The sequence below is a fragment of the Physeter macrocephalus genome, chromosome 7 (assembly GCF_002837175.3).
Source record: "Physeter macrocephalus isolate SW-GA chromosome 7, ASM283717v5, whole genome shotgun sequence".
In the NCBI taxonomy this organism is placed as follows: domain Eukaryota; kingdom Metazoa; phylum Chordata; class Mammalia; order Artiodactyla; family Physeteridae; genus Physeter; species Physeter macrocephalus.
This window is the reverse complement of record NC_041220.1, coordinates 76,762,179-76,786,022: the sequence shown is the minus strand read 5'-3', so window position 1 is coordinate 76,786,022 and position 23,844 is coordinate 76,762,179. Positions and strand designations below refer to the sequence as shown.

The window sequence follows — 23,844 nt, the reverse complement described above, 5'->3', positions numbered from 1 at the left end:
GGGGAGGGAAGGGAGAGGGGTAGGAAGCAGGTATAAAAGATGACTATAGATAACATGGCCTAGAAAAGAGCATATGCGATTACACAGAGAAGACAAGAAATTATCCAGCAAATTAACCCCTATGGGTAGAGTCTGAACTCCTTGAGGCATCTAGAGATTACAAGAAAGCACCTGGGCCATGGAGACCGACAGTTAAGCCTATAAGATAAGTATTCTGGCCCAAGAAGAAACCACTAAACAATGCGCCAGAAGCTTGGCATACCCGTGAAAATATCCAACTCCTAGGCTGGCAGGAACCCTGGGGAAGTCTTCAGCTATACCATGTGTACAGGGTTAAAAGCATTTTCACAAAAGAACTCTGGGTAGAATACAGAAATGCTTAAGAAAAAGGGTTTGGGTTATCAAACTCAGAGTACAAGAAATATGTACCTAGGTCAGCAATACCCTGCAACACAGTGACTTCTGTGTTTTTATGAAAACCGATTTTACATACCTGTGTCCATCAAGCCTTATGTTTCCAACAAAATCGTAGAGATGTCTGTTTGGACTTTCACACTCAATTCTGCCAGAAATTCTCATCAAACTGTCAATGTCTTTTATATCTGATGTCGCTGGTAAGCCCTGTTTAGAAATTTTTAAATAAGCAAAGAAAATATTAAATAAGTTGTATGTGGGAGGGAGCAGGGAATTCTGAATTCACCCATGCCTTAGGATCTAAGAGATCCCACGGTTTTATAAGCAATTATCCCCGCCCATTTGTCAAATCGAAATTAGGGGATACCTTCCTCTCTACTTGAACATATATGTTTTTAGCAGAACAGGGCAGCTTTTGTGAAAACTCTAAAATATCTTAAAGAGGTTCTAAACTAGCCTCCAAAGATATTCTGAAATAAGTCCTCAAAGAACTGTTTGCTTCCAAAAATAAAACTAATATTTAGCATTATACAGTCTAAATCTGTCTGCTGAATCTCAAAAAGGGAATGCAAAAGAACTAGAATCTATACCCAAAGACAGTAGTTATGTTTTTGTTCTTTTAGTTCACTGAGAAGGAAAACTCCAAAACAGTTCCTCCCTCTGGCCACTTACAACTGGCTGGAACTGAGCAGCCCTCACTTCCTGTGGCAGGTTGAGTTCGGGTGCCGTGAGGACGACCTGCTTCTACCACAACCCAACCTTCCCACGTGTCATTTTCACTATTTGTCTAGAACCCAAGAGAATACATTTTTTTAATGTCCCTTTTAAAGCTTTAAAAACCTTACAGTGACTTTCTGTTAGGAAGGGTATGAGAAATAAATAGAGAAATCTAACCGATTCCCTGAGATTAGTGAGAATTTTAGAACAGCAATGGAAACTGTGCCTTTTCCATATGGCAAAGCCAAATAATATGGGCCAGGAGAACAGAAAAATAAGTAAGCTAACACACGTGAAAGCACTTAGAGCTACTAATGCTATCATCAGAGTGTTGGCTATAACAGAAAATGCTAAAAATATTACAAAATAGTATCTATATGATGGACCACATTTAATTAGCAAGTAAAACTGAATTTTCCATAATATTTAACTATTTCAGTTTATAAAACCACTTCATTGTGGCTCAATGAGGAAATATTTGCAAGTAGACAGAACTGCCTCAACTCAAGACAATAATACTAAGAAATAAAGCTATAGGGGTTCAGAATGAGCCTCCTCAAAATATGTCACTTTTGCATGAGGATTATTTTGAGCTACAGGCAATGGAGATCCTGAGGGTTCAAGAGAAACTATTGTCCTTCCCTTAACGACCTAGAAGAATTTAAATTGGGGATTTTTCCCAGAGAAAAGTTATTACCAGAGATAAATTTTATTTAAGTGGACCCATCCATCTGGCAGGGCAAACATCTAATTACCAAACATCTGCTCTTCTTATCATCCTATGAATGACCCTCCTGTCCTTGGAAGCCCCAGGACCCTTATTCCATTCCTTACCTCTGAATGGCATGTATACCTCATTCTACCTTTCTGTTTCTGAGCCTCTCATGTATGTAGGGTTCCTGTACGTATGAAATTAAATTTGATTTTCTCCTGTTAATATGTCTCATGTCAATTTAATTCTTAGACCAGCCAGAAGAATGTAGAAGGGTAGAGGGAAGTTTTCTTCCTCCCCAGCAAAGCTCTCAATTCCATGTAAGAGAACAGTAATAATTATATAAACCTGTATTAGATCTTACCTGTCTAATTTTCAAGTTTGTTTCACCATCTAAGTTGGATGTTTCAATGTAGCACATGGCCTGGGGCTCACTGTTTTTTAAAATTGAAAAGCACAAAGATTTAGTGGGGGAAAGAAAGCATACTGATAACTTACTTAAATGCTCAGACTCACTGAAGCCTTTCATTCTAAACAAAGGTTTAGTCGCCTGGTTTCTTGATGTCTTTCATTCTAACCACAAAATGCTGAGGCAGACCCCATGCATGAAAATTCATGGATCAGATGTGCAGCCAGAAGGACCCCAAAGCAACTTCCTGACAATTAGTACTGATCTTTAAGATAATGTAAATAATTAGATTTGTCACATTTTACTTAAATTGTTCATCATATAGACACAACACAGACTGTATCTGAAATGTAAAGCAGTTTTGTGTCCATATATATCTTTAGCTCAAAAATATCAAGTGAGATTTCATGCTCATAGCCCACATGTAAATTGATTAAGTGGTGGATTAGAAAATTCCAGACTACTGCTTCTATAAACTTGCATGTACATGTTCAGATTGTATTGTATTGCATCTTTAGAAAAGATGAATAGGATCATATGAGCCATAATATTTAAATATCAAGGCTACTTTAAAAAAACTGTATGAACAGATTTTACAATGAAAGTGGATATACACTTTCTTCCCCCTATTTTTTCTGTTTTATTTCTTAAAGTTTCTTCAGAGATTTGCATGGCAGCAAAAGCTAAAACTATAATTAGCCAACTTGGCTATGTTGCTCCTTGACCTGAAACTAGGAGATACATTCTATGGGTCCCCACCAGAGTGTTTTAGTCAAGTTTGGTACATAATGACTGGTATAAGGGGCCCATGCTCTCCAGTTTTATCACAGGTGCACACCCGTGACTGTCGTATAACCTGACCCTTCACATGCTGACTCTGCTTGCTCAGCAATTACAGACAGGTAAGTTTGCAGCCCAACTGTATAACTGATCCTCAGCTATAAGGAAAAGCATTTTGAAGTTAAATTAGCCTTATTAGCACTTGCTTATATAAAAAGCCCAATTAATTAACATCCTATAAGTAATTATGAATGTAATTTCTGATAAGCATGGGTACTCACAGTTAGAAATTTCTAAGTCACAAACACCTGGAATTTTCTAATCAACTTCCAATTTGTACATGTGTAAAGCAAACGATTCTGAGTTTCAGAAATGAGCACACAGCTTAGTTTTATGGCTTGAAGACTTGTGAAAAGTACTGAAACACATGGTCATTAATCAAATATTTTACAGATTCATTTTAAAGTAACTTTGCAAGTTCTTTAATTTTTCTCTATGGGCTTTTTTTTACTTCCATAAAGGCTGATACTTTTTCCCAACCAAGTTTTTCAATATTTATATATTCACTCTATCAATTAAATAAGGTTTAATTTTTTATTACTGTCATGATAGTAATTTGGTTTTGGCAATTGCTCCCAATTTGTAATTTACTTACATATACATTTGAAATAAAAATGGTTTATAAAACCATTATAAAACACATCTGATAGTACAGAAGCATGATGACAAATGTTAAATGAACAATCCCAATTCCATATTTTGACAGTGAAATGCATTAAATTTCTACTGCTTAATATAACCAAGGCCATTCTCATATCAAAATAAGACTAACGTTCTATCTTTTTTCCCCCACAAAATAAGGTCCTTTTCTAGGACCTTAAATGGCTAGGAAGTTAGAAAGTTAAATAGCTGGCTTCTATTTGAAGTGGTGCGAATAAAATATACATCCAAATTCAGAACTTTCTTAATCTCTTAAGACAACTGTTACTGAAGCAGTTCTTGACAATGCTATGAAAAGGCAGCAAGAAGTCTCAGACAAGGAATCATGCTAGATAATAATTATTTCAGCAAATTATGATGACATTCAAAACACAAACTAGAGAAGGGCAAAGCAGGCTTTTTGATTAGTAAGTGGAAAAATGAAACAAGATGCATATCACAATACAGACACTAGTAGACAGCTGAAATATATCAGAGTAACGTGCATTTTGTCACTAGTTACAAGTGGGATAAAAACTGATCCCAAAGCATGCGGTACCAAATGTACAACATCCAGCTTTGTGCAGGGGGTCCTCTGTAAACCCTATACAAGCCCAAATTATAGCATAACTGCTCAAGGGATTCTATTGAACTTACAGAAAATTTCAAATTTAAGACATGTTTAAAATTGTAAAACTTTCTCGATAACTGTCTTTCATGTAAATCTTAACATTGTGCAAAACAATATCCTGGAGAGGTAATAAATTAAGCCTTAGCATTTAGCCAAGTTGTTAAATATGAATATATCGTAATGATGCATAGGCAATTACAATCTACCTTTACTGGCATGCCTCAAGGACTCCAACTCCTATTGATAACAAGAGGAGCTGAATTTGCCCACTTGAGGGAGGAACGTCAATCAACAATGTATTCAAAAAAGGCCTTTGAAACATCTGTGAAACATCCATCACCAAGAAGTATAAAATGTTTGTGTTTTAATGGAAGAGATACAGAGCTCAACCACCTCTGGGTGCAAACTATTTTCTGGTGTAGGGTGAGGATCCACATACACACATCCTGTACAACTCAGTGGTTCTAACCTTGAGGACAAGCTGATGAGATCTGCTGGGAGATGTTCCCCATTGGTCACTTTCACTATTTCCCCTACTGCCACCTACAGGTCCCAGTTCAAAATAATTAAAACGGAAAAAATGAATAACAGAGAAAAACAAACAAACAAATGGACAAAAGAGACAGAAAGTTTGAAATTATTATAGAAAATAATACATGTTAATAATAATGTCTAATGCCAATTTTTTCAAAACTCATTTTGATCAGGTCTAAAGGCACAAGAAAACAGAATATTTAAGGATCATTTATTTGCTTTTAAGCCCAATTTTCAATTTTTAATGCAGAAGCTTTTGAGTTCTAAAATTTTACTCACAAGCATATCTTAGCAGATTAAATAAAAACATATTTTTCTATAGAGAGCTACTTTATCTTATAGATTTTCCTTTCTCCAATTCCTCACTCTCTGGCCATCTCTTACATGTTCACTCCTACCCAAGAAGAAAAGAAATAATGGTGGAAACTATTCTTAGGCTTTTGAGAAACAAAGTATACTATATTATTTCTCCCTCTACACCCACTCTAGAAAAAAAACTTTGTTAAAGTTTCCTGATTCCAAAACATTTTCAAAGTTAACTGCATAAATATCTTAATAAATTTAATGTAAAGTGCAAAGGCATGGATCTTGGGAAGTTAGAAGTCATAATTGCAGCCTTTTGAATTATTTAATAATAAATAAAGTCTTGGTAATTAATTGTTTTGGGAGGGTAAGCCTTTGAATCCAGGAGAAAATTTTCAGAGAAGGTATGAAACAGACATGCCAGGAACCTGTTCGGAATTGAATTAGTAGCTTGAGTTATTTTACTGTATTTTATACTTTCTAAACCCATATATGTATTTTTTGTTATATGGTAAAATTTCAGTTTCTTCATTTCAAAATGAAAATGAAACACAGTAACTTTCAACCATGTTCATGCTTTAATTTCAAACTACTTCAAGAACATGCAATATTAGCAATTAATAATTTTTTAAAAATCAGAAATTAAAATATCATAAACTGCTGTTTATGCTTTTTGCATTTAGCATGGTGCTCACTTGCCGGTGAAAATCACCATGTCCTTATTTTGATAGTGGACAGTGTAGTATATTGAAGATACTAGATTAGTATCTAGTTGGAATTCCAGTTAGTTGGAAGTTAGGTATTCCAACCCTGACCTAGTCACTGGCTAAAGTGAAATGACTAAATAAGACTTAAAAGTCAAAATTCCTCTTTCTGTTAAATGATGGCAAAAGTTTCTACCTACTTCTTAAGGCTAATGTAAGTTCAAAAGAGCCAAGTAATGCAAAAACCTTTTGAGAAAAAAAAAAATTTTAAAAACCAACAAAAAACCCCCTGAAAGGTGGTATTTTTGCCACTTGGATAGAAATATTTAACAGCACAAGCTTTATACTTTACTTTGATTCTATTATAACAAAAAGCAATGAATCAGATAATATTTTAAATTTTTAAATGATTATTTTAATCATCTTTGAAGAAGTTAATCATGGTGGATGCTATATTAAGATACAGAAACTATTCTCATCTACCATTATTGAGAGTCACCAGTAAATGTTTTTAATGCTGAGAAAATAAAGCCTGTAAAATGTTTTAGAGTTTAAGAAATACAAGCACAGAGCTTACTGGGAGTCTGGATTGGATAGAGGCAGATAAAAAATATTTTGAAAACTTTCAACTTAGAATTAAATATAAAGTCAAGGCAGTATAGTCAATTATCTTCATATTTTTGAGCCTAAAAAATGAAAATTATAATGAATGTTTCGGCATATGATGGTCTTTATGTAAGTTATGTCTATGAAAAGTTTAACCAGAAAAATATCAATAGTTTCTTAAATTGCTGGAATGCCTTACTATCCTTTTGAACTTTGTTATATGACATTCAGATGGTCCATCATCCATTAAATTATCAAACTTTTACTTAGTATCACCAAGTGTACATCATTCTGTTGGTTAGCCATTCTTAAAACTTAAATGAAAGATTATCAACTTAAACAGAAAGGAGAATCAGGGAATATCAGAGTTTGATCATTTAATCCATCTTCCTCACTTTAAAAGATGTGAACTCAAAGGCCTGAGAGATTAAGTATTTCGTTCAAAATCACTACACCAGGATAAGAAACCTGGCATTTGCCTCTTAAGCAAAGCTTGCTAGGACCTGAAACAATGACAGTAAGTTCACTGTTGACTCATTCTCACAGGGACCGTTACCTTCACCCTTCAGTTTTAGAAACTTGCCCTGATAAAGCTAGAAGCAAAGGGAACTAATAGCAGAAAGGTTGGTTTAAAAACCAACCTATTAACTTTAATCTTTCTGGGAAAAAAACCCTATAGGTAAGTGGCACCAAAAGCTCCCAACTATAAAATATGAAAATATAACTACCTATAGTTACTTCAACTACCTATAGACTTACTTCTATAAACATCTGGCGAACTCTTACTTGCTCAGTTAAGTGTCACTAACTTGTCATAAATTCAATCAGTTTAAATAATGACCTGATTAAACAGATTTTGAAAAAAGGACACGTTCATATTTATATGTGGATTTTACAAATAAAACTGTCCAAGGAAATGGTGATAAACAACCTCTAAAATAGTAAAAACATTTTTCTTAATTTATATTAGGACTAGTTTTACAGTTTTTAAACCTAAAACCATTTGAAAGTCACATTCTTTAAAGTGTAACAGTGCCATATGTTCTGAATACTAATTCATGACTATCTTAAATATGAGCAAAACAAAAATTATCTAAATTCAGTAATGGAAAGAACTTAAAAGAAAGGGCAAAGTGCTTTAATTTTTTGGTTGGAAGAGTATAATATTTCAAAAGATATGATGATAAAAAAGATATAATTTACCCATTTTCTTGTACCAATGCACCATAAAGATTGAGAAACGTGGAGGGATACACGAATGCATCATAAAGGAATTTATCATGAACAAGAATTACAAGATAAAATCAACAGAACCCAATCCATGTATTATATAAAATAAATGATAGGAAATCTTACAAGAGTTAGTAGTCTACACAAACAGATAGGAACACATCCACAGGGAGAGTAGACTCTTAACTGCAACGATAATTTCTGAATTATAAAGTATAGTACCTATCACTTATTCTATATGGCAAACATGAAAGAGTCCTTTAAATCCAATCAATTTTTAACATTTAATTCAAAATCATTAGAGAGGTTTAAAATTCTTCGTTTATTCCTTATTTCCTTGGATAAATCACAAGGTCAATGCAGGGTAGAGAAACCATCCTCTACACTGTTTGAGCATCAGTAGGTATCTCTACCTTGATGAGAGAAGTACAGTGTCAGCAGGTATATACTCTTTGCCTTTTATTATAACTATATCTCCAACATTTACCTGAAAGAAAACTGGGAATTGGTTAATTATCTGCATTGAAAATAGTTACAAATATACAAACCATTGTATTTAAGCATAGAATACAGTAAAAATGGTTATTGGTAAACAAGAACCACTTATCTTCACAAAATGGCATAAAATTATTTAGGAGTGAGGCCAAGGATGGGGGAATCCTTTAAAAAACAAACATTGTATCTTTATTGTACCGGCTATATAACTTAGCTTAATAAAAATAAATTTTATCCATTCTGTCCACTTAATTGGCATCTCATCTTCTCATTATTCTCTCCCTATGACATAAAAATAAAAAGGAGGAATTTAACAAATGAAATCTTCACCCTGTTTAAGGAAATCTCAAAACTACTGGAAAGACTATCATATATATATATATATGATACTACTCCTCAGATGACATTAGTTATAATTCATAATTTAGAGAGGAAGAAAATGAGTCTTAGATTCTAAGTTATTTCCCAAGATCACAGAGGAAGAACTTAGACTCAAACCCACATCTGACTGTCTGCAAAGCCTGATTTTGCATAAGCAAATATAATGAAACGATCACTGTATTTTAAATTAAAAAAAAAAACACAACAGCTTAGTCTCTTTCTCATTTTACTACCTGTTAGCATTTTTGTGAGCATGGTCTGAAGACAAATTAAAGATAAACTATGTCCAGAAACTTAGAAGTAATTTAAGGGATAGGTTTGTCACAGAGCTTTTGGCAAACTAATTAACAAGTTGGCTTGCTGACCAAGTTCAGCAAGTTACACTGATGGCCACACTCCCATTATATTATGAAAGTTGCCCTCACTTTTAGTAGCCAAATGAACCTAAAAGCACTTTTTAATAATTAATCAGGAAAAGAAAAGCCCTTTTTTTGGCGGGGGGAGCTTAAAGCCTTTTTGTTCTCTCCCCTCCCTAATTTTCCTTGAACACCAAAATAACACTTTACTTGGTGGGGAGGGGTGGGAGAGAATGAGGTCGTCAGTGGGAATCACAATATGAGACAGCCCCCTGTGGTTTACTTATATACTGGGGGAGGAACAGGCTAGGCAAGGTTGGAGGGGACTGTCTCATCTATGGTATGTATGCTGGTTATCCAGGTAGGGAAACTCTGAATGCCTTGATTTGAAAGAGATTTATTTCAGATGAAATCTGGATTATCTGAAATTGACAAATTGTCAGGGATCTTGGAATAGAACACCCCCTTCCTCAAAAAAGGGCAAACGGGGAAAATAAAAAAACAGCGAGTATAGGTATAAACTAGCCCTTAAAATAATGTGTTGTGATAGTATTCTGATAGCACCCACTGAAAGCAAGATAAAAAGAACAAAGTTCTCTGCGGCCAGAGCACTTAGAGAGAATGCTACCCAGGTTAGCATTTAATTGCTCCTTAATCACCTCCTGTGTATTAAGGTTTGCTCTCCAATCAGACTGTATGCTTTATAAAATCAGGATCATATTTGTCTATATTACAGTGTTAGGGATTTTCATAAGTCTGTTAGAGTCTAATTGTACAGTTTTCCAACACTTTATTCATTGTAAGACAAAAGAAAGCCTTACGGTTATTAAACTGAAGACTAAAAGAAAATATTAGCCTCTTATATGGTCTAACGGGTTCCCCCAGTGGCTTCGGAAAACCAAGGGCTCACTGAATGCTAAAGTAGTTCTCACAGCACTGTGAGGAGAGCAGGGAACTTACGCCCCTCCTTCTGATGCCTATGTTTCAGCTCACTTTCTCAAACACCTCTTTCTTTTTTGGGTTCTGAGCTCCTAATGTGGCATTCATTCCCGTTTCCAGCCTGGTGTGTGCATGGGAACAGACAAGAGAAAGTCGAGGCGGCAAAAATTCTTTGACCACGTGTTCTAGTTGGAGGAACATCATGACAAAGCAGTTTTAGTCCCCAAAATAGTGAAGTTAAAAAAATATTTAGGGCTTCAGGTCACTACCTTGAGCCTTCTGAAGTCATTGACATTTAGTAATTAGAATTGAGGATTATGAAAAAGGGTAAGCTTATTAAGCTGTAACAGACTGACTGAAAATCTGATTTGTCCAATTGCAGGCCCCAGCATATTTATTTATATTTTTACTGCGGAATTTTTGTAGATGTGAATTCTTAATCCAGAGAAATATATTTCATGGTGGAAACTTCATGCATTAAAGCAGCTATATAGAGTGACTTTTACACATGCAGGAAGCCCACCACTCCATGTTTTTCTGCAAAACCAGAAAAATGTGTCGATTCTAAGATTCTTCACCTAAATTCTATCCTAAGCAACTATCTTAAAAACATATGAACAATCTCAGCTGCATCTCAATCTTAAGAACTGATCTTTGTGGTAATGAAGACAGCTGTTTACTTTCAAGAGTGGGGAAGCAATGCCTTGTATTGGGCCTTTTTTTTCATTTTTATTGGAGTAGAGTTGACTTACAATGTTGTGTTAGTTTCACATGTAGAGCAAAGTGAATCAGTTATCCATATACATATATCCACTCTTTCTTAGATTCTTTTCCCATATAGGCCATTACGGAGTATTAAGTAGAGTTTCCTGTGCTATACAGTAGGTCCTTCTTAGTTATCTATTTTATATATAGGGCTTTGTAATTGTAACATTTTCTCAGAAAACCAGATACTGGCAACTTAATCTCGTGTAACAGATCAGTAACTGGAGGGATGAACTGTAAGTGTCTGGGAGCTGAAGTCTGCCCATCTGTGAATGGCTGGATGGACACTGCAAATTTGTAGGTCCTCTGAGAAACATTAAAAAGCAACCTCAGTAGCCACACACTCAGAAAGACCAAGAAAGAAAGAACCCTGAGCTAAAGCCCATTTGCACTAAGGTTTATCATATTACATTGGCATGTGAATCAGACTGTTGGTTTTGGTTTATTGATTTTATTTTTAAATGCATGAAATATTACATAAGCTAAAGAAAAGACTTGCCTTACAATCTGGCTAACACAACAAGCCAGCCTGCTTTCACACCTGTCCACTTAGTGTTCGATAAACCATTTCTACATAGCCAGCATCTTAGTGTACACCATCCCGTTCTTTTCACCTCTGATTATTCTATGACACAGGAATCCTCATATGTCCTGGTTGCTATTGTGAGCTCACTGCTTGGCACACACACTCAATAAGTATTTGTTGAATGATGGTATAAAATTTTTCTGTGTTGCTACAGTATTTGAAATGACAGCTTTTACTTGTCACAAAATATACTAGAGTGTAGAATGTCATAATTTATTTATAAATGCTCTTTCTATTGCTGGATATCCTCATATTCTAACTTTTCACTGTTACAAATAATGTTAATTGATAATTATTATACATGTACAGGTATCTCCCTACTTTATGATTATTTTCTTGGGATAAATTCCCAGAACCTTTTTTTTTGTTGTTGTTGTTATCAATATGAAGACCTAAATTGCTAATCCACAATAGTATGTGAATAAAATACTTCATAAAAATTCTGAAATACAAGTTTTTTTCCTTGACTAGATAGCAAACGAGGCCTCAATACCGTTTAAATTTGCAACTTTTATTATTAGGTTGAATATTATACTGAGTCTGGTTGCTTATTATATTTCTTCTTACTTTTTGCCAACTTATATTTCCTATCTAGATAACGATTTCAATCTTTTGTCATATTTGGTGCAAATATTTCTATATTCTCTCTGCTTATTTGTGTGATGTGTACTAGTTTTAAATTTTATATAATCAAATTCCATAGATCCTTGAGATTTTGATCTTGTTCTCCTCCAAATATTTATTAAGGTCTTTATTCTATTTGTATGTTTTTCAAAAACAATGTTTCAACATTTTCTTCTAGCCAGTTGAAATTTATTTTAGCACAGGCTGTGTCTTAGATATAAACTGTATTATTCCTGAAACTGTTAATCTGTGGTCCCAACATGATTTACTAAATAATCCTTTTATCCACGATTTTTGCCTCCTTTATCAAATATTAAATAGGCTTTATTTCAAGGCATCCTATTCTATTTTATGCTTTTCATCAATGTATATTTTTGCAACAGATTCACACTATTTTAATAACTTTTGCTTACCATTTTACTTATATTTAATCCTTGCACATTGTTAATTGTCCAAAATATTCTTCTATTTTCTCAACTGTTTAGTTTTGAAATTACAATGAATAATTTAGTCAACTCTTGAGGAAAAAAAATATAATTTCCCTGATTATACTACATCATTACTTTTGAACAAGTGGTGCTGTTTTTCTAGGAACATTACATATTTGTCTTTTTGTGAAACTTTAACACCTAAAGTTTTTATGTTTTCCTTACAATGGTCATATATATATTTCAAGTTTACCTGTAAGCATCCCACATGCCACCAGGAATGAGATCTCTTTTTCACTGTATTTTTCTAAATTGCTATTGCTGAAAAGAGTGATGTCAATTTCTGAATATTTACCTTGAATTCATCACTGAACCAACTTTTATTAATTCTAATTAATTAAGTATCTACTTCTAGTTATTAAGTAACATCTGCTCATTTCGGCTGGATGATTTTTGGCAGCACCTTAAATTCTATCTCTCTGTATTTTGAAGTGGGATGCTCAGGGAAAATGTGGCACTCATCTCCAAGAAAACTGAGAATGCTACCTCTATGGAAAATCATGGGCTGGTAATTTAATTTTTTTCTCTGTGAAAAATTGAAAAAGTAGGTTAAAGTAATCAAATCAATCTTGGAATAATGACTGTCTATTAGGAAAATAAAACATTTTAACAGGTTAATTTTAGGGTGAACTAGTAGATGGTTATCTCCTGACTTTACAACTGTTTATTTTCTAAGCAACCACTCTAGGTAAGAAGAAACTGATATCAATTTATTAGGATATGCATTTATGTTAATTACCCTGACAAACCAAGTAAATGAAACACATTTATAATAAAATTCAATTTACCATACTTGATTATACCCTACTTGTCTTGGCTCTAAAGTGTTTAAATCCAAAAGTACTATACAAGAGCATAAAAGAAACTTCTTTTGAAACAGTAAATTGAGCTTTTTGTTTTTTTTTATCTTGCTCTGAAAAAGAGGTGACTATCACAGAAATAAGGAAGGCACAAAGTATTTTCCTCTATGTTACTTTCACGTCAAAGACGAGAGAGAGAGAGAGAGAGAGAGAGAGAGAGAGAGAGAGAGAGAGAGAGAGAGAGAGTAGTGAGTTTTCAAATATCCAGAAAAGGAGATGTAAATCTCTATTCTGGCTACTGATTTAAAATAAACAAGGGGCTTCCCTGGTGGCGCAGTGGTTGCGCGTCCGCCTGCCGATGTAGGGGAACCGGGTTCGCGCCCCGGTCCGGGAGGATCCCACGTGCCGCGGAGCGGCTGGGCCCGTGAGCCATGGCCGCATAAACAAGGGGCTTCCCTGGTGGCGCAGTGGTTGCGCGTCCGCCTGCCGATGTAGGGGAACCGGGTTCGCGCCCCGGTCCGGGAGGATCCCACGTGCCGCGGAGCGGCTGGGCCCGTGAGCCATGGCCGCTGAGCCTGCGCGTCCGGAGCCTGTGCTCCGCAATGGGAGAGGCCACAGCAGAGGGAGGCCCGCGTACCGCAAAAAAAAAAAAAACAAAAAAAAAAAAACAAGGATGTAATTAATTCAGGATGAATCCTGTTCCCTGTGGGAATACAAGGTGACTATGAACATCACAAGGTAGAATCAGGGCATGGCCTTTAACTGGGAAATACTGGAGTGCAAATAAACTGAGTGTGGGTTACACCTCCCTTGTACTAGCAGTCTCAGAAAACAAAGTCCCCTGGGTAGAATGGCCTCGCCTCCGAAAGTCTCTCACCAAGTTACGAAGGTTATTCACTTGTGGATGACTGGCGATTAAATGGTCTTCCAGAACTAAGAGAGAACTAACAATCATTGCTTACCTTTTGAAATTGAGGTCTGAAAAGCACATGAACGCTTGGATAACACTTGCTAAATTATGACTCAACTCACTATCTGCCATGTTAGAGTTCCTATGAGTAAATTAACTTCTTGATGGAACTGATTTCCAGCTCATTAGAAGATGATATTTAGTTAGTAAGACATTAAAAAAAATGAATTAGCAGTGTGTAAATGCGATTAGTCATGATATATGAATGTGAAGTAAAGTATACAAATGTGAACTATCAGAATCTAATTTTTGTTTTACTTGGACAGTAGATGATTAAAGCAAAAAATTACAATACAAAACAGTCCATGGTTAAGTGAAATCTATGAAAACAGTACTCAAAATATACTATGAAAGGAACAAAAAGTTCTAAATATTACTTTAAGGTAATAGTCTTTCTAATATATTGCAAATTATTAAATGGAAGTGACTAACTGAAGATTCCATGTATGTTTACAACACTAATTACTAAATAGCTTTCATATCAGTGGAATCCTTGACATTTGCTTATATTATATACAAAAATTACATCTACTAGAGTTACCTCTATGCATTTCTTCTCCTGTAACAAAATAAAAATCAATGCATACCTTTTCCCAGTGCACAATTTCCCAAGCACCACTTCTCAAAACTGGAAAGAGAAAAGGTGACAGTTTTAATATATTTTACTACTTATCAAAAGACTACCTCTGATGAAATGATCATTTTAAATGAATAGCTTCAAATAAGTTAACTGGTAACAATTTTTATAGGTTTAAAAACCAATTATGACAGCAAAGATACATAAAATTACACAAAGAAACAACCAATGAACATTTTAGATCTCAAAATAAAATACTATTTTATCTCACTGGCATTGCCAAGGGCTTTCATCAGCACACAGAGGAATTACAGGGGTTGGCTGGAGGAGAAAGCCACAAAAATGCTTGACAAAGGGAGTGACAAGCTTAAAAAAATTTCAGAAGCCATAACAGTAGCAATGTTAAAAAAGAAAAAAAAAAGATTTACAAGCATAGCAGGAATGGATTTCAAACTCGGTAGTAAAAATTTAACACATAAACCAGTAGATTAAAAAAATCTGTACCTTTAGCTTTAAAATAATGCAAAATAGCAAATGTTTCTATATTTGGTTTACTGAGAAGAAATAAAAGAAGAGGCTGCAATTAAATTATGATTGAGGGGTTGATATTTCTCAGTGTTTTATTACTGCTTTGCAACAGTAAAGTTACTCAGTATACCTTTCTTTTATTCCTGCAGTGTGTCTGTGGCATAATACTGAATATGCCAATAGACACTAACAGATATAACAAAACAAAAAAGAATAATGTGAAGTAGATAGCACAGCATGTAGTACTTAAAAGGATTAAGTCAAGGTCAGTCAACAAATTATCCTCACAGTAAATTCCATGAGGGCAAGCTAATATTTACTTTGTTTAACACAATATTCTCTGGAAACAGTATAGTACGTGGCACAACGTAGCTATTGGGTAAATATCTGCAAGATGAATAATTTACAGGCACAAAAACATTAGATTCAGTTTCTTTTGATGTTAGAAGAGATGAAGGCTGAACCCTCTTAAGTAAATCACGATGATGATAATCCCCAACATGTGCAATAGCAAATCTAACACTAATTACATAACAACAGGTCTGGAAACCAGTGTTACAATATCAATTATTTTAATCTAAATATAATCTCTTTGTGTTCCAAAATTTCCTGAAGCCAGGGGTTGTGTCTTATTCATTTCTTTATCTATAGCACTTCACAGCACTCCTAGACCATAAGATACTCCAGCACTAGTAAAACAGATGAATAAATGCAACAAGGAATATCTTGCAGTGAATTTTGGTGAATCAACCTCATTAATTTAAATAATAATTCCAAGATGAAGAGCTAACACTAAAGTATTTCCAGTAACTATATGACTAAGTTAAAATTCCAATTTTGACAGTATTTATACAGTTAGGGGTGAAGGATCTGAGCACCAGGCATCTAAAATTGATCCCTATATTCTAATACACAAAACTCTACTGCCTGTAGAGTTCACCCAAACTGATGCCAGGAGTAAAACTGCTCCTGGATGTTGCTCCCGGTGTACAAGGGGTTCCGAGTGTGACACTTAAGAGTAAAAAAGCCCTTGGGGAAGTGACTTCCCTGGTGGCACAATGGTTAAGAATACGCCTGCTGATGCTGGGGACACGGGTTTGAGCCCTGGTCCGGGAAGATCCCACATGCCCCAGGGCAACTAAGCCCGTGTGCCACAACTACTGAGTCTGCGTGCCACAACTACTGAAGCCCGTGTGCCTAGAGCCCATGCTCCGCAACAAGAGAAAACACTGCAATGAGAAGCCACGCACCGCACCGCAATGAAGAGTAGCCCCCGCTCGCCGCAACTAGAGAAAGCCCCCGTGCAGCAACGAAGACCCAACTCGGCCAAAAATAAAAAAAATTAAAAAAAATAAATTAAAAAAAAAGAATAAATGAGAGCATTTCGCCCTTTAATCACTTAACCCAGTGACTACAATATTAAGTACTCAACAAGGAGTGTTGGACAAGTGCTGTTCAAATCTGCATAACTGACTGACGGGGCTAAAATTTAAATTAGAAAAAAAAAATCCTGTTCAATAGTATCTGGAGCTCTTTGTTGCCATTTATTTTCTTCTAATCCCACCTCATACAAGTAAACATTCCCACATTGCAATACTTGGGTTTTTAAAAATCAGTTTCCAATATTTCTAAAATCAAGAGGTTTGACATGAAAATGAAGACTTCAGGCTTATCAGGGGAGCTCAGTCAGTTACTGCACTGTGATGCGCGGCTTGGACAGCAGTGGCCACCTCTTTCGATGGGGCTCACCACTCCATCACCACGCTTGTTTGTGGTTTCCTGCTGCTTTATAGGCAGCCTACTTCCCTGTCCTGTATTTAGGATATCTGCCTGGCTCACACTCATGAGGTTTTCCTTCATTAGTTGAAGTATAACTTACAACAAAGTGTATAGACCTTACGTATTCCATTCAATGAGTTTTTTAAAAACTGTAAACACCTGTGAATTCACCACTCAGGACAAGATGCAGAACTCCAAAAAGACTCCTCATATCACTTTACAGTCCATTATCCCATCCCCAGAGACAAATATAAATTATTCACCGTAAGTTAGTTTTGCATGTCATATGCACTGAATCATACAGTATTTTTGTATTAAGGTTTCAAACAGCATATCTGAGATTCTGTTTAAAAAAATCTTTCTTTCCCCCATTAAAATGACAAGGTACTATGGTGGATAGATTTCTGGATTCTGTATTTATTCCACTGATCAATTTACACATTTTCACACCAATACATACCATCTTGATCATTTTAACTTTATGGTAAGTCTTGAAATTAGGTAGTCTTCCCACATTGTTCTCCTTCAGTACTGTTCGGGCTATTTTGAATTCTTTGCATTTCCATATAAATTTTAGAATTGAATTGTCAATTCTAAAAAAACTCCAAACCCTCCTGGGACTTTGATTTGGGGCTAAAGTGTTTCAATTTATGGACAAGCTACAGCTTTCCATTTATTTATGTCTTCATAAATTTTCTCCAATAGGTTTTGGAGTTTACAGTGTATGGGTCTTTCATTAGATTTATTTCTTGACATTTGATGACTTTTTTCTTATAAGTTGTATTTTTTATTCCATTTTCCAATTAGTCACCGGTAGTATATAGAAATGCGTTAAACTTTTGTACACTGACCTTGTCATCATGTAATTTTCTAAAATTCACTTATTAGTTCCAGTAGGGTTTTTTTTTGGGGGGGTAGCAATACTTTCTAAGAAACAATTTTGGCTTGTTAATGCTGTATTATGGTTTTAGGCAGTTTTATTATGCTCATATGCCTCACTGTTCATCTATTTTTAAGCTCTTCTGCAAAAAAAATAATAATAATCTTTGGAAATCATGAATAATTTTTTACTACTAAAAATATCCTGTTGATTTTGTGCTGTAAGCGTACACCTTGTTTTATCTCTTCCACCATGACCAACACCGGCATCCCTACTTCAAGCAACCGTCATCTCCCAACTGGAGGTCTGAATTAGCCTCACCACTAGCTTCCTATATTCACTCTTGATCTCTTTCAAATTTAGTTTCTACAGTATAGCTATAATGACAAAGTACAATGATTTTACATACATCACAATTATGGATTATTATGTATCAATTCATATATCCTTATACACATACATACATATACAACATTAAGTGACTCCTTGCTTAAAACTCTTCGACTGGCTCCCCTTGGCTCATAAAATAAGTCCAAACACCTCGAAGCCCTCTGATGAAGCAGCACCTGCCTAATCTCCATCACCACTTCTGACCACTCCCCTCTGCCCCTTCTCCAGGCCCACTGTGCTGAAAGCAACACGCTCTCTCCTGCCTCAAACCCTTTGCACATGTTTCCACGACTGCAACACACTTTCCCTCCATCCTCACCTAGATCTCAGCTTTAACACCACTTTCTCAGGGGACATTTTTTTGACACCTACACCTTTACCACTACCCTCAAGTCTAAATGAGCTTCCTGCACTTCTCCTTCAGAGCACTTATGACAGTTTTACTATATATTTAGTTGAGAGAGGATTTATGTAAGGCTTTCTCCTTCCCCAGACCCCAAAATCTTTGACCACAGGAATATTCTCTATTCTGTTCTCTGCTGTATTCCCAGTGTTTCCATGCAGCAACGCAAAGGTGCTGAGTCAATACTTGCTGCATGGAAAGTGGATCCATTGATGTTCCTATGTGTTTGGGGCCATATGAAGCCATAGTAGTAGTTACATAGATTTACTAAAGATACAACCCTGTTCCCTAATAGATCTCATGTTAAAAACAATATATACACAATGTTTAAAAAATAGCTATACAGGAAAACACTCTGGCATTTCCTCAAAAAGTTAAGCACAGAGCTATCATGATACAGAAATTCCACACCTAAGTATATATCCAAGAGAACTGAAAACATAATGTTCACACAAAAACTTGTGCACAAATGTTCACTGTATCATTGTTCATAATAGGCAGAAAGTGGAAACAACCCAAATGTCCATCCACCAATGAATGGTTAAACAATAGGGGTAAAGCCATACAATGAAATATTACTCAGTCATAAAAAAGGAATGAAATGCTGATACATGTGACAACATGGATGACTCTTGAAGATAAGCCAGTCACAAAAGGCTACATGTTGTATGATCTCCTTTATATAAAATGCCCAGAACAGACAAATCCATAGAGATAGAATATAGATTAGTGGTCGTCAGGGGCTCATGAAAGAGGGCAATGGGGATTGACTGCTTATACGTCTGGGGTTTCTTGTGGGGGTGATGAAAGGATTCTAGAATCAGATAGTGGTGTTGGGTGCATAACGCTGTGAATATCCTAAAAACAACTGAACTGTATACTTGAAAATAATGAATTTTATAGTATGTGAATTATCACTCCAAAAAAAAAAAAAAAACCCAGCTACATAAAATGATGCCAATGAACTATTTAAACATTTGCTTAAAATAGCCTTCTCAGTTTCATAAGCTTCCTAAAATGTTTCCCATGTGAGCAGCTGGAAATGGTTACACAACCATTAGATGCACTAATGTTCCTGTGTGTTTGGGACATGAATGTCCTCTGATGTCAGCTCTGGGCCACCCCTTCCAGCTCTTAGCCCTCCTTGAAATGCTGCCACTTGGAAGAGACTGGTCAGTTCACATCTGAAAATAGTCCTGAACCACTCTACTGGGTTCCCCTTACAGGATGGAAGTGTCACAGCAGGCTTCCCAAACTCAGCTGACCAGACCATACCAGGGAGTCTGCTCCACCAGGGAGGCTGGAAGCCTGGCCACTTTCACTGAAATCTAGAAAACCATCTGAATCTGCTTCACTTGTCCATCCTCCCCATCTGCTCATTCCCCTCAACTCGCTCGGATGGTTTCTCCATGCACATTCAAACCTACCTACGTCCCTCCCCTACCTGACCCTTCTGCACCACCCTCCCTCTGTAAACTAGCCTCTCCTCCTACCATCTCTTAGGGGATGCCTGCCTCCACCCAAACAGTACATCCTCCTACTCTCTTCTCCCCTACGCTCCATCCAAAGGTTTCCTCCATTCATCACTGAAGACATACACTGGAAACTAAGGCTTACTGCAAAAACTGATATGTCTAAGAAACTTTTAAATACATTTTCAGTCAACAGTGTTTTCTATCAAACTGCAGAATCAATGTATTATTGTCCAAGTCAACTGGAGTTATATAAAGGAAAAGCTGAGATTCTTTCCTCCTCTCATGCCACTTTCTCAAGGTAAGGAATGCTGATGCATCCTCACATACTTTGCTCTAGACAAGCATGCACATATGCATGTTTGTTTTCTTTCTTTTTAAAAATTTATTTCTCTGCAACTTGGTTTTCCACTTAACATGTACTTTCAGGACAAAGCACAGAGACAACCCAGTTTTTGAGAAATAATCCCTTGTATGGATGTATCCATTACAAATGGGTCAGATAACTGAACAGACTCACAAGACTCCACACGGTGTATTCAAGAAAAGTTTTAATCAAACTACAGGATATGGTACAGTGGGAAAATAAAAGGCCAGGCAAGCATCAGGGGACTGAGAAACTCCTAGGCACAGCCCTCCAGGGTCCCTTCTCGTTCACCTCGGACATGGATTTTGAACCTCCATGATATGTATGATAAATCTTAATTTCAGGAAATCCTGGGAAAATGTTTCCAGGGGATCTTTTATACCCCTCCAGTCAATTAGACAAGCCAGATTATGTTACAAATTAAACCAGGTAAGCCATCAGTCTATATACATCCTTAAACTAAGCAGAAGAGCTAATTTTGGGTGCTTCAGGGGAGTTTCAAACCCTGCAGAGAGCATTAATTCAACAGCTAGTCCATCTCGTCCTTCTCTTGGCCAAGGTTCAGCATCACAGTTCCAGGTGTCTCTGAGATCAGCACAGAGGTATTCCAGTCCAGCTGTGAAACAACTCTGATTTACACAAGTTATATCATAATGTATTCAACTATCCTCCTCTCAATGGAAATTGTGACTTCTACTTTTTTCTACCACCACAAATAACACTGAAATATATTTACGTAATTGTACTCTATAGGAGAGGAGTCCCAAAGGAGCACTGCTGGCTCTAGGGTATTTGTGTTTGTACTTTTATCAGATACAGCCAGATTACTTCCATACGGCAATCTACACTGTCGCTAGCAATATATAAAGTTCCACTGACTATAAACTTAGACAAGCACAAAATGTTATCAGTCGCTTGAATTTTGTCAATCTGATGGGTACTTGGTACTTATTCTGAAAGCGACAGTGGCCTAGATTAATCCAAGTGTAAATTACCTTTATGTCCTACACTGAATTAGAATTCTAACTAAGAGTAACATACCTTTGGATGTAGTACAGAACTGTGCCACTCAACAGGTGGTCCAGAGACCTGCAGCATCAGCATCACCTGGAGGCTTCTTAGAACTGAGGATGTTTCTATCCCTTCTACCTTCCACCCCCAATTTCGTTTGTTTTTGATCTACAAAACCCTACCACAGAAATAAAAGCTAGAAGTGCATAGCTTCTTCAAACTTGAGGCAATACCCATCTTAGGATATAGAGAACAATAAAGAATTCTGGTGAAGTTAAAAATCAGCTCACAACATATAAAAGGTTTCTGGGGACTTCCCTCGTGGTGCAGTGGTTAAGAATCCGTCTGCCATTGCAGGGGACACGGGTTCGATCCCCGGTCCGGGAACATCCCACATGCTGCGGAGCAACTAAGCCTGTGCTCTAGAGCCCAGGAGCCACAACGACTGAAGCCCGCGTGCCACAACTATTGAGGCCCACGTGCCTAGAGCCCAGGCGCCGCAACAAGAGAAGCCACTGCAATGACAAGCCCATGCACCGCAACGAAGAGTAGCCCCCGCTCGCTGCAACAAGAGAAAGCCTGTGCGCAGCAATGAAGACCCAATACAGCCAAAAATTAACAACAACAACAAAAAGGTTTCTGTACAGATCAAGGTTTGGATAAAAGTCAGTCACAATTCATTGCTGTCTTTACTTCTGAACTGTTTCCTAAACATCCAACCATAGAACAATTAAAATAAACCATATCACATGTATTATGCTGGTAACTGAAATAGAAACCTAGTTATTTTTAATCACTGACCTCCTCTAACCCAGCTCTAACCAGGTTTAGAGGAAACAAGAAATGATGCTGGGTCCTTTGCTGAGCTTTTAGCTTTCTTGGGCCCAAAGTACACTTACTTCACAACTCTAGAGAAGGTGAGCCATGGAGGAGATGATCAGTGATGCCTGGTGAAGGGGACTGAGAACAAGCTAGGAAAGAATTATGTCAATGGCCTGTCTTAAGATGCTTTAACAGCTCTTCCTTTTAAATGCAAATCTCCTCCACCTCTCAGCAGTTCCCCAAACACACCTGCTATAATTTCCACACTGGCTAATTAGTACGCATGGGAGAGCTCAGATTTTAAACAAATACCTCAAATGTCACCTGTTCTTACTGAGCAGGATGCTACTTAACAGCTTTGTTGTAATGGATTTTCTGTTGAAATAAAAACATTCTGTTAGAGTCCCTTGGGAATTCCCTAATCAAAGGCTCTGGAGAAACTGTCAGTCTCTCAGGACTCAATCAAATGTCACCACGGCAATCTAACTGGTCTACCATTAATGACTTTACCAGAAAGAGTCACTGGAGTGTGTGGGGTGTCCTTTCTGGTCAATCAAGCCACTTCTTAAAACAGGTTAACAAAAGGCAAATTATCCAATAGGATAATGGGCACTACCCTTGTCACAGGAGGTAGAGAAATCACAGCAAAGGCAGCATGCTGCAATCCCTAAGTGGCAGGAAGCACTGAAGAGGCGCTTTAGTGCGTTGAGAAGGCTAAGAGAACCGCTGAGACTATAGTTTTGAACTGGGCAGAGAAGGAAAACCAGCATACCCATATTAAAGCATCAATTCATTCACCACGCAGACCCTTACAAAGACAGCTTGAAGGCAAAAAACCTCTTGTGGCACAAACTGACACTGCACTAAAGTCTCCTTCGTGAACTTGCCTGTAAAGGTCAAATTAAGCAACAATCTGCTTGGGATCCTCTGACACAAAAGACAAAGGGAACCTCCTGAGTTCCACTCTCGTCCGTGTTCTCCATAGAGATTTTTCAATGAATTGATACCACTTCTTCCAGCTTACTTTAAAACTTTTAACAAGGGTCCTCACTAGCAGCATCAGCATCACTGAGAATTTCTTTAGAATGAAATTCTGGGGTCCCCTGCGAGGCCTACAGAAACTCTAGGGGTGAGTTTCAGCAAGCTGTTTGAGAACCAGTGACTTATCTTAAAAAAATATGGTTGAGATGATGTGATCAGTGCACAAGGGGCAGGAACCTCCTTCGCTCAGAATGTTCCCCCCCCCACCCCCCGCCCCAGTGCTGCTCAGAGTCATGAATCATTTGCTTTTTCCTTTATGTAATTGAGAAATTCCTTGAAAGAAAAATCTCCTTGGGCTTCCCTGGTGGCGCAGTGGTTGAGAGTCCACCTGCCGATGCAGGGGACACGGGTTCGTGCCCCGGTCCGGGAAGATCCCACATGCCGCGGAGCGGCTGGGCCCGTGAGCCATGGCCGCTGAGCCTGCGTGTCCG

The 23,844-nt window shown here is 36.9% G+C and overlaps 1 protein-coding gene across 1 annotated transcript in view; it reads right to left on the bottom strand.

Moving 5' to 3' along the window:
- Positions 1 to 23,844, bottom strand: part of ATP8A1 (ATPase phospholipid transporting 8A1) — a 242,227-nt gene that overhangs the window by 168,538 nt on the left and 49,845 nt on the right. The window contains exons 6-9 of the mRNA XM_028492008.2: positions 14,731 to 14,771; positions 4,832 to 4,905; positions 2,208 to 2,277; positions 494 to 621 (exon numbers count right to left, since the gene is read on the bottom strand). Of these exons, the coding sequence (XP_028347809.1) occupies positions 494 to 621; positions 2,208 to 2,277; positions 4,832 to 4,905; positions 14,731 to 14,771 (313 nt within the window). The remainder of the gene's footprint in view (positions 1 to 493; positions 622 to 2,207; positions 2,278 to 4,831; positions 4,906 to 14,730; positions 14,772 to 23,844) is intronic.